Here is a 13,860-nt window from a genome sequence, read left to right as displayed (position 1 = left end):
ACGGAATAGTGAATAACTTTACGGACTTTTTTATCTTTTTTTAACACAAGCCTGTAATGCTCAGCTTCAGCGGATATTTCTTTTTCAATTTTACTTATTTCAGTCAGCCGAAAATTCTCGGCATTTGTTGGTAGGCTTGGATAAAGTTGTGTTTCTTCGCGATCACCATAAGCAGGGGCACTCGGGAAAACATTAGCAGATGACATGGTCGTATACAATAAAAAAATATTAATTTAATTCTAATTCAAAATGCAGCGGAGCTCCAACAAAGTCAAACTTACTGCCAGTTTTGTCTTTGACGGTCAATGTGACACTGTTCACACTCTGAACAGCGTCGATTCGACGTGAATTATTGATAAAATTTTGAGGGTAATGAACCAAATCATAAGGTTTCCCGGTTATTGGTACACAAGCGAGAATGTCACTTGGCTTTCCATTATACAAGTTATTTTCTTTGGAAAGTAAATCGCAGTGAATGTAATAAAAGTCTGGTATAGTAAAATCTTCAATTCTTGCGTTAGCAGCATCAACAATTGTGTTCTTAAAAAGTTTAGAAAGATTTTTATCAAAAGAAAAGCTTTCAATATTTTTTGTTTTTGTTATTGAAAAGCCTCTTTTTAAATCATACCTTTTCACTGTTAGCTTTTGTTGATCTTTGAACTTATTAGTCAGGTAAGTTGTAATTTCATCAAAATTGTAGTTGCCTGGAAAAAAAACAGCAACATTGTTGCTCACATTGTTTTGTTTAATGCTTATGGAGCCAATTTCTTCCAGATTACGCCAGCTGTTTTGTAACGAGCATGACAGCAGGCTGATAAACCTTGGTTTTTCAATTGGCTGGTCAAAGTAAACAGCTTCCCCGTTGGAACTCGCGTCGATTGTGAGCACAACCATCTTTATAATTATCTTTTGAAAAATAAATCTTTAATATAAAATGGCGCCGCCTATTCCGAGAGCTGATGACATTTCTCAATCAATTTTTCTTGATTCCAAAGAAAGAGATTTTATGAAGTGGATGAAAACCCCAGAAGCAACTAAAATTTCTGAAGCGGCAAAAGACAATGCATGGAAACCTTTTCTTGCAAAATATCCAAACGCTGACCGAACAAAATTTGTTGCACAGGTTGAGTTCGCGTACAACCACACAGCAACGGCAGACATTTATTACAAGGCAGAGCAAGGCCATTTGATAAATGTTTTTGGCTCTGACAGCAAATATTGGAGCCCAGAGATGAAAAAAGCACTGGGGGTGAATCAAATTTCAGGCGGTTTTCCACAACAGCTGTCACCAAGCGGCGCAAAAGGCTCATCTTTGCCAATTCCAGCTGTTGGATTTCACGAAGCCGCACCAAGTTTGAAAAAAATATTTAACAGCAAAATCAACATCTACGTAACACCAGATCAATATTTCACAACGAAATTAAGAGAGATTTTTCAAAAAACAAAACTGAAGCATACATCAGGAAAAGAGTCAAAAAAGTGGCTTGCGGGGCCTAACATGGCCTATTGGCCCCAGCAACTTAACTTTGCGGTATGGTGCGCGACAACAGGCTGCGGTATAAGTCGAGATATTTTCGATGAAGAGCACTCAGCTCTTAGCTTGCCACCGATTGTGCGTAATTTTTATCTTTTTCACATTTATTTCACGATAAGGCGAATATTGTTTCAGATGGGGGGAATTCAGAGCGTAAGCGCCTTGCCAGGCGACCCAACTTTTAGCCAGTTCGACAACAAGTACGACGTGGCTTCGTACAAACGAATATGTGCTGAGTTCGGTGTCGACCCGTCAAGCGATTTTCGTTTTACAACAGGTGCAAACCACGGACTTGGTGCTATTTATATCTGGATTTCAAGCAATGGTATACAAAAAACTGGAGCAAAATACCCCGATTACGATAAATTTTCGGATGAAGGTGGAACTGCAAGCGACGGTAACCTTATTTATTACATTCAGCCAGATGATTCTGCAGCATCACAGGCTGACTGGTTTTGTGCAAATGCAACGCAAGGGCTTACTCAGGCGGGTTTGTCGAGAGTAAACCAGTCGATAGAGGCTTTTGTCTACTGTATTTTGGGTTCGCAGGTCAACGTTCGAAGTAGCATACTTGGCACAGGCGGCCGTGCAAAGGAAGCGCAAAGTGAGTTCCTCGTGTTGGTTGAAGACGCTATAAGGCAACCTGATCTGGCAAAGTCGGTCCAAAGATACCAACTCGCCATCGACGAGGCTAAGGTTCGGCTTAACCTTGCAGTCTGCCCAGGTGCCTGGCTTATGCCCGCTCGAATGGTGATAAACACAGAAAGCGTTGTTGGCTACAATAACCAGCTTAAGCAGGCTGTTGTTGGGATGAAATTAGGAGTGAATGATGAGGTTAATAAAGCTACAAAAAAAAGCAGCTCTTAAACTGATGGCTGGAGGAAAATCAAAAATCAACCCACCAAACAGCCACCCTTCAAATCCTATACACAAGAGCGCCACAGCAAAAAAAAATCAGGCACTCGCCGCAAGCGCTGCTGAAACACCAGCTAGCAACGCGCAAAGCGCTAAAGCTACGAAGGCCGTAGCCAATGATTCACACGAAATAAACAAAGCAACTGTCGCTGTTGGTGCGGTTGGAGCAGCAGCTTTGCTCTACACCCTTATGCGCTAACGTCTCTTTTTGATGTACTTTTCAACAAGAAAAGCAACCACAGCAAGGATAAGCAGCCAGGTGTGCTCTGCAAGAAATCCAATTACTTGACCAGCGATTTTGAAAAGAAATTTCGCAATCGAGCCAATGAGACCAGGCAGAGCTGATGCTACCTTTGAGCCAATATCACTTAGGCCTTTTCCCAACGCTTTGCCGGTGGCCTTCAAAGAGTTTGTAATGGCTCCAATAACAGAACCAATCGTGACACCAGCAGCAAGAAGTATTGCTGTTAATGTCACGCCATGTTTTTTGAAGATCTCTTTGATCCTCTCACGAAGTGGAAGCGCTCTTTCTCTTTCGGCAATCTGCGTTTGCAAGCGTCCAAGTTCCTCGGTTCTTTCCGCAACTCTTTCTTCCGCGGCTTGTTTGTCAGTGGGGGAGGCATTCTCATCCTCTATAACAGCCTGATCTTCCTCGTTTTGGCGCTTCAGCTCGGCTTCTTTCTCTTTTAGATCCTCCAAAGCTCTTGTGTCGTTGAGCCTTTCTTGCAAAGTGTTTCTTTCGCTCTCTTTGGCAGCGAGGCTTGCCCTTAGTTGGTCGACTCGTGTTTGTTCTTTTGCCTTTTGCTTAGCTTGTTTTTCAAGAGCAGCAACTTCTTTTTTTGAGTTTTCAAAATCCTTTTCAAGATTTTTTTTCAGTTGCTTAAGTCTGCGCAATTCTGATTCATTTTCAACATTTGACCCAAGTTGATCCATCTTGGCATTTGTTCGCTCGATTCTTATTCTGAGATCTTCTACTTCTTGGGTGGCTTTTTCTTTCTGCATGGCAATTGTTTCTGCCTGTTGTAGTTGACTTTCAGCTTCTCTTAATCTTTGTCTGCTTTCTCTTATTTCTTCATTGTCTCTCTCAATAAGTTCTTGTGCCATTGGTCCAAGTTCTTTCCTGATTTCTTTTGTAAGACTTGGATTTAGCTGTTGGTTACCACCTGTACCCCTTTTGGTGGTGAAAAGGTTATATAATTTTTTACCAGCTCCGGCCATTTTTACTTGTAATCTGCCCTTTAGACTGTAAGAGGCTTCAAGATTTGTTGATGAGCTTTCTGGAAACACCCCTTTTAGAGCATTCCATGCCTTTTCGCTCATTGATTGCGCACTGCCAAGCAAAGGTGTTTCATCATATGATGTGTCTGGCAGCCCGCTCTGTTCGTGCTGCATCGTTTGCATTTCATGTTGTTCACCCCCATGGTAGGGTGTGGATGCCTCCACGGGCTGAAATGGTCGGGTTGTGTCGACCTCTTGTTCCTTTTCATCATCGTTATCACTGTTGTGGTCAAGATCTTGGTCCAAATCAGGGTTCTCGTATCCAAACTCACCACCACCTTCCGCCATCACGTAATTTATATATATTTTCAAATTAAACTTTTCAATTTAACAATAAAACCAATCGAGAGATGGCTGCTGTTCAAGAAAACCTTCGACCGGGACGCACAGAGAAAATACTCGGCGCACTGAAAGCCGAGCGCGCGGTAAAACGAATCACTTTTGACCGCACAGAAGCCAATCCAGAGGAAACGTTGTATGTTTCAGTGCCCAAGCTGAACGAAAACGAGGTCATTGTGCCTGGCTCGCTGGCGCTGCGCTTCAACATCGACTTGAGCGGAGGCCATGCCAACAACTTTCTGGTTGACAACGTCAGCCGAGCTCTGGTCGACAAGTTTGTTGTAAAGTACGAAGGCACCGTCGTGCAGGACACGGTGGGCTATGACATCTACAAAATATTTGAGGATTTTTTCCTTTCGCAGGAGGAGCGCGACGACAGGGTGCCAGAGGGCATTCAGAGCGAGGACCTCAACAAAATTCGCTCAAATGCTGGCGATAAGAAAACTTCAGGTGTGGACGCAGAAAAAAAGCTGAATGAGATATATGGAAATAAATACCGCATCCGTCTGGATCACCAGATTTTAACTGACCATGGGGCATTTTATCCTCAGGCACTATACAACGATCTTGTGTTCGAACTGAAGCTCGCGGCAGCCGAACATGTGGTCAGAGGCTCAGATACAACAAAACTGAAATACAAGTTGACAAACATCCAGCTGGAGTACGAGATGATAAGAAGCAAGGAAATTGCAGATGAAGCGTTCAGCGCTTATTCGGGCGGCAAAGAGTTCGCTTACGACCACATCCAGCGTGATAAAGTGACGACTTTTGCAAAAGGCTCCGACACACGTCTGAATCTAAGGGTCAACCCGCAGAGGAGGTCCATGAAAGGTATCTTGCTCCTATTTATTGAGCAATATAACAAAGGTGCAAGGAGCTCGGAAAAGTACATTAACCCGGACCTTACAAAAGTAAGCATCACTGTCAACGGCTCGCCAAACATGCTGTACAACAACGGCATCGAAGGAATGGACATTTGGGGAGAAGTTAAAAGATTCTACATGAAAGAAAAAAATAAAACGCAGCACATGACTCTACAAAAGTTTTACACAGAAGACAAGTTTGGCCTTCTTATTGATCTGCGTTCCATGGCTGACCACTCGATGCACGGAAGCGGCACGCGCCTTGTGAACACAAAGGACGGTGTCCAGCTTGAGCTAGAGAGGAAAGCAAGCGGCTCAGGTAATTTGAACTGCCACATTTACGTAATCAGCGACGCCCAAATGAATATAATTGGCAGGCAGTTAGAATCTGTGCTTTTATAATATACGAACGAAGATGGATCCTGCCAATATACCCTTCAACGCCCTCATTGTGGGACCAACGAACTCAGGAAAAACAAGATACGTGGTCAATCAGCTTTGTGGCCCTTTCCGAGGCAAGTTTGACTACATCGTGCTCATCTGCCCGACTTTCGAGCACAACAAGACTTATTATCGCTTTGCTGAGGAAGATATTCGATTTTTTGTTTTCATTTGCGAGCAGCACGAGGTGGAATCTTGGTTAAGGCTTTCAAGATTTCTTTTTGAGGGTACGAACACGCTTATCATCCTCGACGACTGTGCTGCATCGAAAGATGTAAAGGGAAGAACGGGTGAATTGGTGAATCTTGCTTTCTCTGCTCGCCACGCAGGCTTGAGCATATGGGTGTTAACTCAAAAAATGACAAGCATAACAGCCTCATTCCGCGAAAATGTGGCGGCAATCGTTTTCTTTTACACCCCCTCTGCCAAGACCACGAAGGCAATCTTTGAGGATTACGCTGGTGAACTTGCCAATGAGGATTACAAAGAAATCATTTTAAAGCTAAAAAAAAAATAAGTTTTCGCATCTTGTCATTTCTCATCGCCACCCTTACGGAACAATTTTTTTTTATTGAACATATTTTTTATAGTAATAAATGGCTGACCCTTTCGCAACTTCTCCTCCCGAGAGCGTCAAGGGCGCTGCAAGTGAACAAGAATTAGCTTCCGTAATGGAACTGCTAGGAGCTGAACCAGAAAGTACAGAAAGCGCTATGGCACTCATTCAAGGCCCTGACATTCCTGCTTTGCGTGAACAGCTTGCAATCCTTGTTTCAACAGGAAAAGCCAAAGAAGCAATCGGTGTGCAGCTTACATACGAGCAGGTGAAGCGCTTGACAGACAAAGAAGTTGAAAAGTACTTCAAGAGATATGAGGCATACGTTGCATCCAAAACAACCGACAGCTTGATTGACAGCTTTATTTTTCTTGTAACCAAAGTCGTTGGTAAGGCCGTAAATATCAAGGACGTCAATGATTATCAAAAGGAACTTAAAAACGACTACATTATCAGTAAAGAGCTGTCCACTTTGGCAGGCGGTCTGGCTTTGAAATGCGGCCGCTTTCTTGCCGTTGCAAATGCTGCGCTCATCACAACAAAGCACGTTGATTTAAACGAAGCTACAAAGTCGCACACTTCGCTGTGCGAAACCAAAGGTGCTTCCAAAGATGCGGACACAAACACTACTGAAGATTTTTCTGAGCAATGCTAAGAAAATGCTAAGTAATTACTGAACAATGCTTAGCAATTGCTTAGCAAAAAATCTTGCTGAGCAATTTTCTATTTAAATATTATTTTTTTTTATTATAAATGGCCGAGCTCGAACAAACTCCGATCGCTCAAGAAGAACAGAAACAAGTTACTTCAACAACTCCTGCAACGAAGCCTGCCAAAAATCCAAAGCGAGTTGCTGCTGGCAAGCTTGCAGCTGAAAAAACAAAACAGGCTCGTGAAGCACAGAAAAAAGCTGCTGTCGAGGCTGCTGCAATAATTGCAAAAGAAAAGGAAAAGAAATCTGCATCTGCTAAGCGAAGTGTAACTTCGAGCCCTTCGGGCACGCCCGTGGAACCAGCTCCGCCCGAGGCTCAGCCGCAATCAAGCGGTCTTACCACAAATCAATGGATATCTTTGCTTGGTATCGGCGTTGCAATCGTTACAACTTATGTGAAACGTGAAGACATAAAAGCCTTTATAAACGAAAAAAGAAGTCCAACATTTAAAGCTCCGCCAACTCTTATAACTGATGACACACCAGTTACAGCAGAAAGTATTGGAAGGGTTGCAACGCGTTCTTCAGACACGCGCCAAACGGGCTCTAGAATTCCGCAACCAACAAGCCAAAATGGCTCAAAAAGAGGAATCCGTAGTATGGATTAAAAAAATTATTAAATAAATTCCATTTAAACATTTTCTATTTTTAAGTAAACGAAACACGATGACCGACATGATGACAGACACGAAGCCATACACTGTGCCTGAGCCAACGGATTTGGCAGCTTTGTTTTGTCTGCCTGAGCCAATAGATTTTGGAAGCTTTCTTTTGTTGAGTCAGTGTGCCCAATGGTTTGAAGAAGATGAGGAAGGAGCAACAGATACTATGAAAAAAGTCGCAGACTTAATTATCAGTCTAAAACCAGAACAATTCAAAAGTTTTCAAGATTCCCTTAAAAAGTTTATTAAACGTGCGAATGATATATATGCTAATTCAGAATCAGACGAACATAAAAAAGAGAAAATTGCAGAAGCACAAAGTTTGATGTTTGATGAATTCAGAAACAAAATCAACCTAATGTCTTAGGGTGCTTGGTTTTGACCTGCAAAAAAAGTTTTAATTAGGTAATTAACGTTTTTTTTGTTTATTAAAACTCTTTGATAAAATTATTTTTTAATTTAAAGATTTATTTTTATTTTATATCAAAACGCCATGTCCGACAACAAGCTCGTAAAAACACTCATGGATGCCGCCACTCTTACTGGCCTAGCCGCCGGAATCGGCTGGGCTGCCAAAAAAGTTGTGAAAGAAAACTTCACATCCGACCCAAGCGGCAGTTTTATGAACTATGTAAAGTTCACAGCCGTCATGGCTGGCAGCGTTGCACTTAAACAGTATCTCGAGGACCAGAAAATCCTCCCCACCAATTAAAAAAAAATTCGCATAATATAAGAACAAAGACACACAATGGCAAGCATCGCGATTATGGCTGGCGGAGCTATCTTGAACGCTGCTGCTTTCATTGGCGGCAATTACCTTGCTCGAGCTTTGGGTGGTGGAGATGACGCCGCTTTGAAAGAAAAAGAAAGGCACGACAAAGCTCTAGAGGCTTACCAGGCAGCTTACGCTAAATACTCTCGAGACCGCACCAAGCTCCTCGACTGGATACAAACCAACGCGGAAATAAAAGAGCAGGCCAAACAGAACTTCACAAACACTGACTACGCTTTCAAACTCTACAACCAGGCACATCCTGACAAACAAATGATTCCTCCGAAAGAACCCAAGTTCTCTGATTTTTATCAGCCAAGCGAGCAGCAGAAACAAGGTGAACTGATGTTTGTTGGCGCAGGCGCTCTTGCTCTTGGGTACGCTGCCTTTCGGTTTCTTTAAACGTTTCTTTTTTTTCTTGTATGCAAAGATCTCGAAAGTCTACTATAGCCCCCAGGGCTACTGGAAGGGAATTGCAGCGATAAAAAAATTAGCCGAGGCTGCCAAGGTTTCCGAAGATGCCGCAAAAAAGTGGCTAGTTAAGCAGGCCCTTTGGCAGATCTACCTTCCGGCACCACGATACGTTCCTCGCCCAAAATTCGATGTTTCTTCTCCAAACGCGGTCCACCAGGCGGACCTTCTTTTTCTGCCACACGACAAACTGCCGCGAGGGCGAAAAGTTTACAAATACGCGCTGACTGTTGTTGACGTTGCCAGCCGTTTCAAAGAGGCCGAGCCTTTGACCTCCAAAGATTCAACTGAGGTTGCAAAAGGTTTTCAGACAATTTACAGGCGAAGTGCACTAAAATGGCCACAGATGCTGCAAGTTGACCCTGGTCGCGAATTCATGAGATCTGTTACTAAAGAAATGGAAAATCACAAAACCTATATTAGACGCGGGCGTGTTAACATTCACAGAGATCAAGCTATTGTTGAACGTTTTAATCAAACACTGGCAGGGCGCCTGTTTGGTTATCAGTACGGTGTCGAGATGAACCTGCCATCTGGCCAGCGGTCGACAACGTGGGTAAAAAGGCTTCCCGAAGTTGTTACCGCTCTGAACAACGAAGTTACCAGTCTTACTGGAAAAAAACCTGCTACTGCAATCAAAGAAAAGGCTGTTTCGTCCAAACCGTCCTCAAAATATACAAGGCCTGTTGGCAAGAAAGAAAAAAAAATACCCTCTCTCGTTAATGTGCGCTATCTCTACCAACCTGGCGAGCTGGAAGGCGGCGTAAAAAGGGCTACAGATCCGATTTGGTCATTAAAAGTCTACAGCATTGAAAGGTCTGTTACTAAACCTAATCAGCCAGTTCTTTATTACTTGCACGATGGTCCAAAGCGCGGCTTCGTGCGTGAAGAATTGCTTGTTATTCCTCCAAATACACAGTTACCACCAGAAAAGCTATAAACGTTCTGTTTCGCAAAACTTATACCCGTAAGCATTTGTATGTATCCCATCATCCGCTATCCATCGCTTTGAGTCAAAAGGCGACAGCGAGACTTTGTTGAGATGCATTCCGTAAATCTCATGACCCTCGCTTCTAAGTATGTTCATTCCATGCCATAACTGCTTTGTTCCAAAAAGGGTTTCTAAATAATTTTCGTGCAAGATTTTCTTTTTTACCACACACTTTTTTACTCCTTTAGCTTTCTTTATTTTTTTTTGGTCTTCTGTCAGTATTGAATACATTTTTGGCCTCAAACAGACACACTCTGAAATTGGTGTTCCTGCGCATTCGTCTTTCATTTTTCCCAAGACCTTTTTGTTTTCGTATGAATGAAGTGAGTGCTCTTTTGGGTAGTCGCTTGTGTCGTATAGAGTTTTGTTTTGATAAATATCTTCGTAAATATCCTCTGTTTCAATCTCCAGAAGAAGGCTGTCAGTGTCTGTATACAAAAGCTCGCAGCGCTGCCCGTACTCCATTTTCATTTCGTTGTAAAAAAAGTCATACATCAAAATCTTGCTTACGTCAAGGATAGTCATACCTGTGTAAACAGGTTTATTGAGAAAAAGTCTGCTTTTCCGCATGTCTATTCCGACCAGATCGTTTGAAAACAGAACGTGTCTTGAGTACAATGGACTGGCAACCAGTTTTCTTATTTTGTTCGTTTCGTCGCTTCGCGCTATTTTTATGTCAACACGGTTACGCAGGTTTTCCATTGTTTTTCCGAAAACTGAGTTATTCATTAGCTTGTAAAAGTTTTTTTCAAAGTCGTTTTTCGCTTTTTTCCTGAATTCTGTGTTCATCTTTATGTACGGCTCCATCCAACATTCCTGTTCGAACTCCAAAACCCTGTGCACTTTTTTGAGTTTCATTCCCTGTTTCAAATAAAACTGCAAGTTTCGATAATGCACAACATAATTAGTTTTGTCTTCAAGAGTTAAAACAAGCTTTTCGCTGTCTGGTGGGTCCAGATCAAGGTTTTTTATCAATTCCTTTTGGTAGGGTGAAAACAAGTCCTTATTTATTTTCTTTTTCTCAGGTGCTAATGGGTAGCTGTTGTGCTCTTCATGCAGTTCTGCAGGGTATTCGAGGTCTACCTCCAAAATCCAGCCGGTTTTTGCAAACTCCTTTTTTCTCATTATTTCTTTTTCTGTCGGCATAACTCTTTTCCATCTAAAACCACTTTTTGGCAGCGGCTTGCTCATTGCCCACCCGTAAAGGTTGTTAGCGTCAAGGTACATTAAGTATTTTTTTGGGTTTTTTTCGTCATACCCCTCAACATAAGGATTGTTAGCCTTTGCGTATCTCTTGCTTACCATTGAAATTCCTCCTCTTATTCCTCTTTCCACAAAAAGATGCATGTCGTAGTCTGTCAGTAGCTCAAGCTGTACTCCTTTCTTTTTCAATAGTGCGTCCCAAGAAAGGCCTGGAGATGTGTAATAATTTGCAGGATCCAACCCGTACTTCTCAAGACATATTTTTCGGAAGTTTTCAAAAACATCTGCCAAAAGAGTAACGTCAGTTTGTACGTACAAATCGTGGTAGTCACCCAACGTCTGGCAGCCAAAGGTTTTCCACACGTTTTGTGCATGCTTATACTCTTTATCTGTTATGTGCTCATCATTAAGCTTGCTGTAAAATTTTTCTTTTTTTGGTAAAATTGTTTCTTTAAATCTATCCCATGAGTCTATGTATTCGTATGGATAAATTCCTTTTTTTGTTAACAGTTCAAAGTTTTCAAGAAAAATGGTTTTTGCTTTTTCGTATTGTTCACCAAGATCTTTTCTCTTCTGGCGGTCCTTGAGCGTTTCGCGTTCACATCGTTGCATCTTTCTTACCAATGCCTCAAAGTCAGCATATATCACATATGGCACTTTCATTTGCTTGTGATAGTTTTGAAAAGAAAGGGTGTTTTCTCCATTTTTTGGCATTTCGATTCTTGTTGGCCTGCCGTTCACACCATTGCAATGTTTTTCGTGGTTCTCAAGCAAGTGCGCTGTTGAAAAACCGGTCAAGCACATCATGCAAAAGTGTTTTTTATGTTGATGTTTGTTCTGATCATAAAGCAAAGCGCTTACTTTTTTAACAAAACAGTAATGCTGAATTAATCCTGACTCAATTAAAATAAGGCAAATACGAGGAATTTTTCTTTCTTTCTCGCTTATTCTGTGTACAATCACACAATTGTCTTCCCAGCCGAACACATTTATTGCGAGGTTTTTGTTTTGCGCCTCAAGCTTGTCAAGCTGTTTTACAGGTGTTGGAAAGAGAATTCCTTCATAGTTAATTCCATCGTTAACAGGGTATTTGCTTGTTCTTTGTGGATTTTTTCCATCTCTTGGTGGAAATAAAGCAGCTCTCAAAGCCCACTTCAAACATTCGTTATCCCTGTTTTGCACGTTAATAATTGCTTTCTTTTTTGCCAAATCAGCAGGAAGAGGTAAGTAACTTCCTCCGCGCAATGGCTGATAGCGTGCAACATTAACGTACACTTCTGTTATTCTTTCAATAATCCAGCCTGAGCCTCTCTCTGACCAAGCCTCAATTTGACCCTTTGCTCTTTCAATAAATCTATCGAACTCTTGTTTTATCTGTTGTTTATTATGTTCGTTAAAAACGTGCGGTTCTTTTTCTTTAAAATAATGCTCCATCTCTTGTGTTTCACCGTCTCTTTGTATCGAAAATTTAACTTCCAGCCCAAAGCTCGCTTTTAAGCTTTTTAAGTCATTAATTTCGCTTACTAAAAGATCATAAAACTTTTTTTTGTTTTTTCTTGCAAAAGTGTAAAGATCTTTGTTATTTCTGTCAGCTTCCGGTATGTTCATTTTCCATACACGAAGCCAATCATTAAAATTGTTTCTTGTTACAAAAAACATATTGTTTCTTTGGGGGTTTCTTTGAAATTCACGAAGGTTTTCCTCCATCATAGCTTGCAAAACTTCTGACGAATATCTTGCGGCAGCCATCTTGGTATATACACAAAGGAAGCAATTGTTTAATAGGAATTGTTTCTGGCACAGCAATTAAGCTTGATATTTTTGAGCGCTCAAGCCGCAGAGATTTTGGGTGCCGCTCGCGATTTTTGCACACACATATAAGGTGGCGGTTTTGGTCACAAATCGAGACAAAGAGCGAGGCGAGCCGGCGAGCCGAGCGAGTTGTCTCGATTTGTGCCAAAACCGCCACCTTATATGTGTGTAATGGTACTCATTAGCATTTAAAAAACGGCTTATGCGAAATCGTTCTAATGCAGTCGAAACGTCGCGATCAACATCTCAAAGCGATTCTATCGTGAGACAAACGAATAAACGTTCATTCCTATCTTACACCCCGATGAACAATATATATTCACATCTTTAAATGACATTTTTCAAAACGTTTTGTATACTTATACATTGTAAACCTACAACTTCGGAAACGTTTTGCAGTTACAATTTGTATGCACACTACGTGAATGCTATATTTATTAGCCCGGGGCAAAACTAAACGGTTGTTCATATTAAACTGCAACTTCGCAAGCTCGATATTATTTAAAGCAACTGTTAACTGCTATGTATTTTTAAATTTAATTTTCGAAGCAATCATGTCCACTAAGAAAAACGTTTACTCGAAAGAGGAAAGTCTCTGAAGTACTCTCGTCTTGACCACCTGATAGCGTCGAACGCACTTCAAACTCTTGAAGGCGCTGGATAATAATTTAATTTAACTTTAATGAGTTAAATTTAGTGTCGAATATCGCTGTACGTTCCGCAGACGCCTTAACACAAACAGCTACACTACACACTTATCAAGAAAAGGGTTTATTAATATAGTAGTATTTTAACATTTTTTTTTTCAATATTCGCAATCTCTCAACCGAAACAAAGTTGTAGAAAAGGTCGCGATTGGATTGTTTTGACTATGGTGTTTCATGTTCCTGTCTTGCCAAAATCTTTTACGTATACTCGTTAAATACAAATACAAGACAGCAGAAGGAAGCCTCAACAAGGCTTAAAACCAATAACATCATTTCGATTAACGGCTGACAAAGTATTTCAAACAGGCGTACATAAATTTTTAAACCTAACTGTAATTTGTGAACCTTCTACTGAATAGTCAACGTCAGACAGGATAGAAGTTAATTGTATGCATGCTGGGAGAATATTACTTTTCAACAGTAATTAAAGAAAAAATATTCAAAAATTGTCACTTCGCGTTAAACCATCTTAATATATTTGCGGCAAAACCGACTTAAATTGTAGTTATTTCAGTTTGCCGGGAATTTTAATAAATTTACTTGTTGAGAGCAGTTGTACACAGAGGCCGTGTCAAGTTAAAAATAAATTTGGAAGTGTTCGATT

General features: G+C 41.2%; 1 protein-coding gene across 1 annotated transcript; it reads left to right on the top strand.

Moving 5' to 3' along the window:
• Positions 1-819: 819 nt before the first annotated feature.
• LOC144636319 (uncharacterized) lies at positions 820-2,650 on the top strand. Its single transcript, XM_078495497.1, has one exon. The coding sequence runs from the start codon at positions 935-937 to the stop codon at positions 2,399-2,401; it is 1,467 nt and encodes a 488-aa protein (XP_078351623.1). The 5' UTR covers positions 820-934; the 3' UTR covers positions 2,402-2,650.
• Positions 2,651-13,860: the final 11,210 nt, after the last annotated feature.

Source organism: Oculina patagonica, chromosome 13, assembly GCF_052425735.1.
Source record: "Oculina patagonica isolate OP01 chromosome 13, crgOcupat, whole genome shotgun sequence".
In the NCBI taxonomy this organism is placed as follows: domain Eukaryota; kingdom Metazoa; phylum Cnidaria; class Anthozoa; order Scleractinia; family Oculinidae; genus Oculina; species Oculina patagonica.
The sequence above is the reverse complement of the archived record's forward strand: the minus strand, read 5'-3'. Positions and strand labels throughout refer to the sequence as shown.

Excerpts from the sequence above, each read along its gene's own strand:
- LOC144636319 (XM_078495497.1), top strand. The coding sequence starts at position 935 with ATGGCGCCGCCTATTCCGAGAGCTGATGACATTTCTCAATCAATTTTT.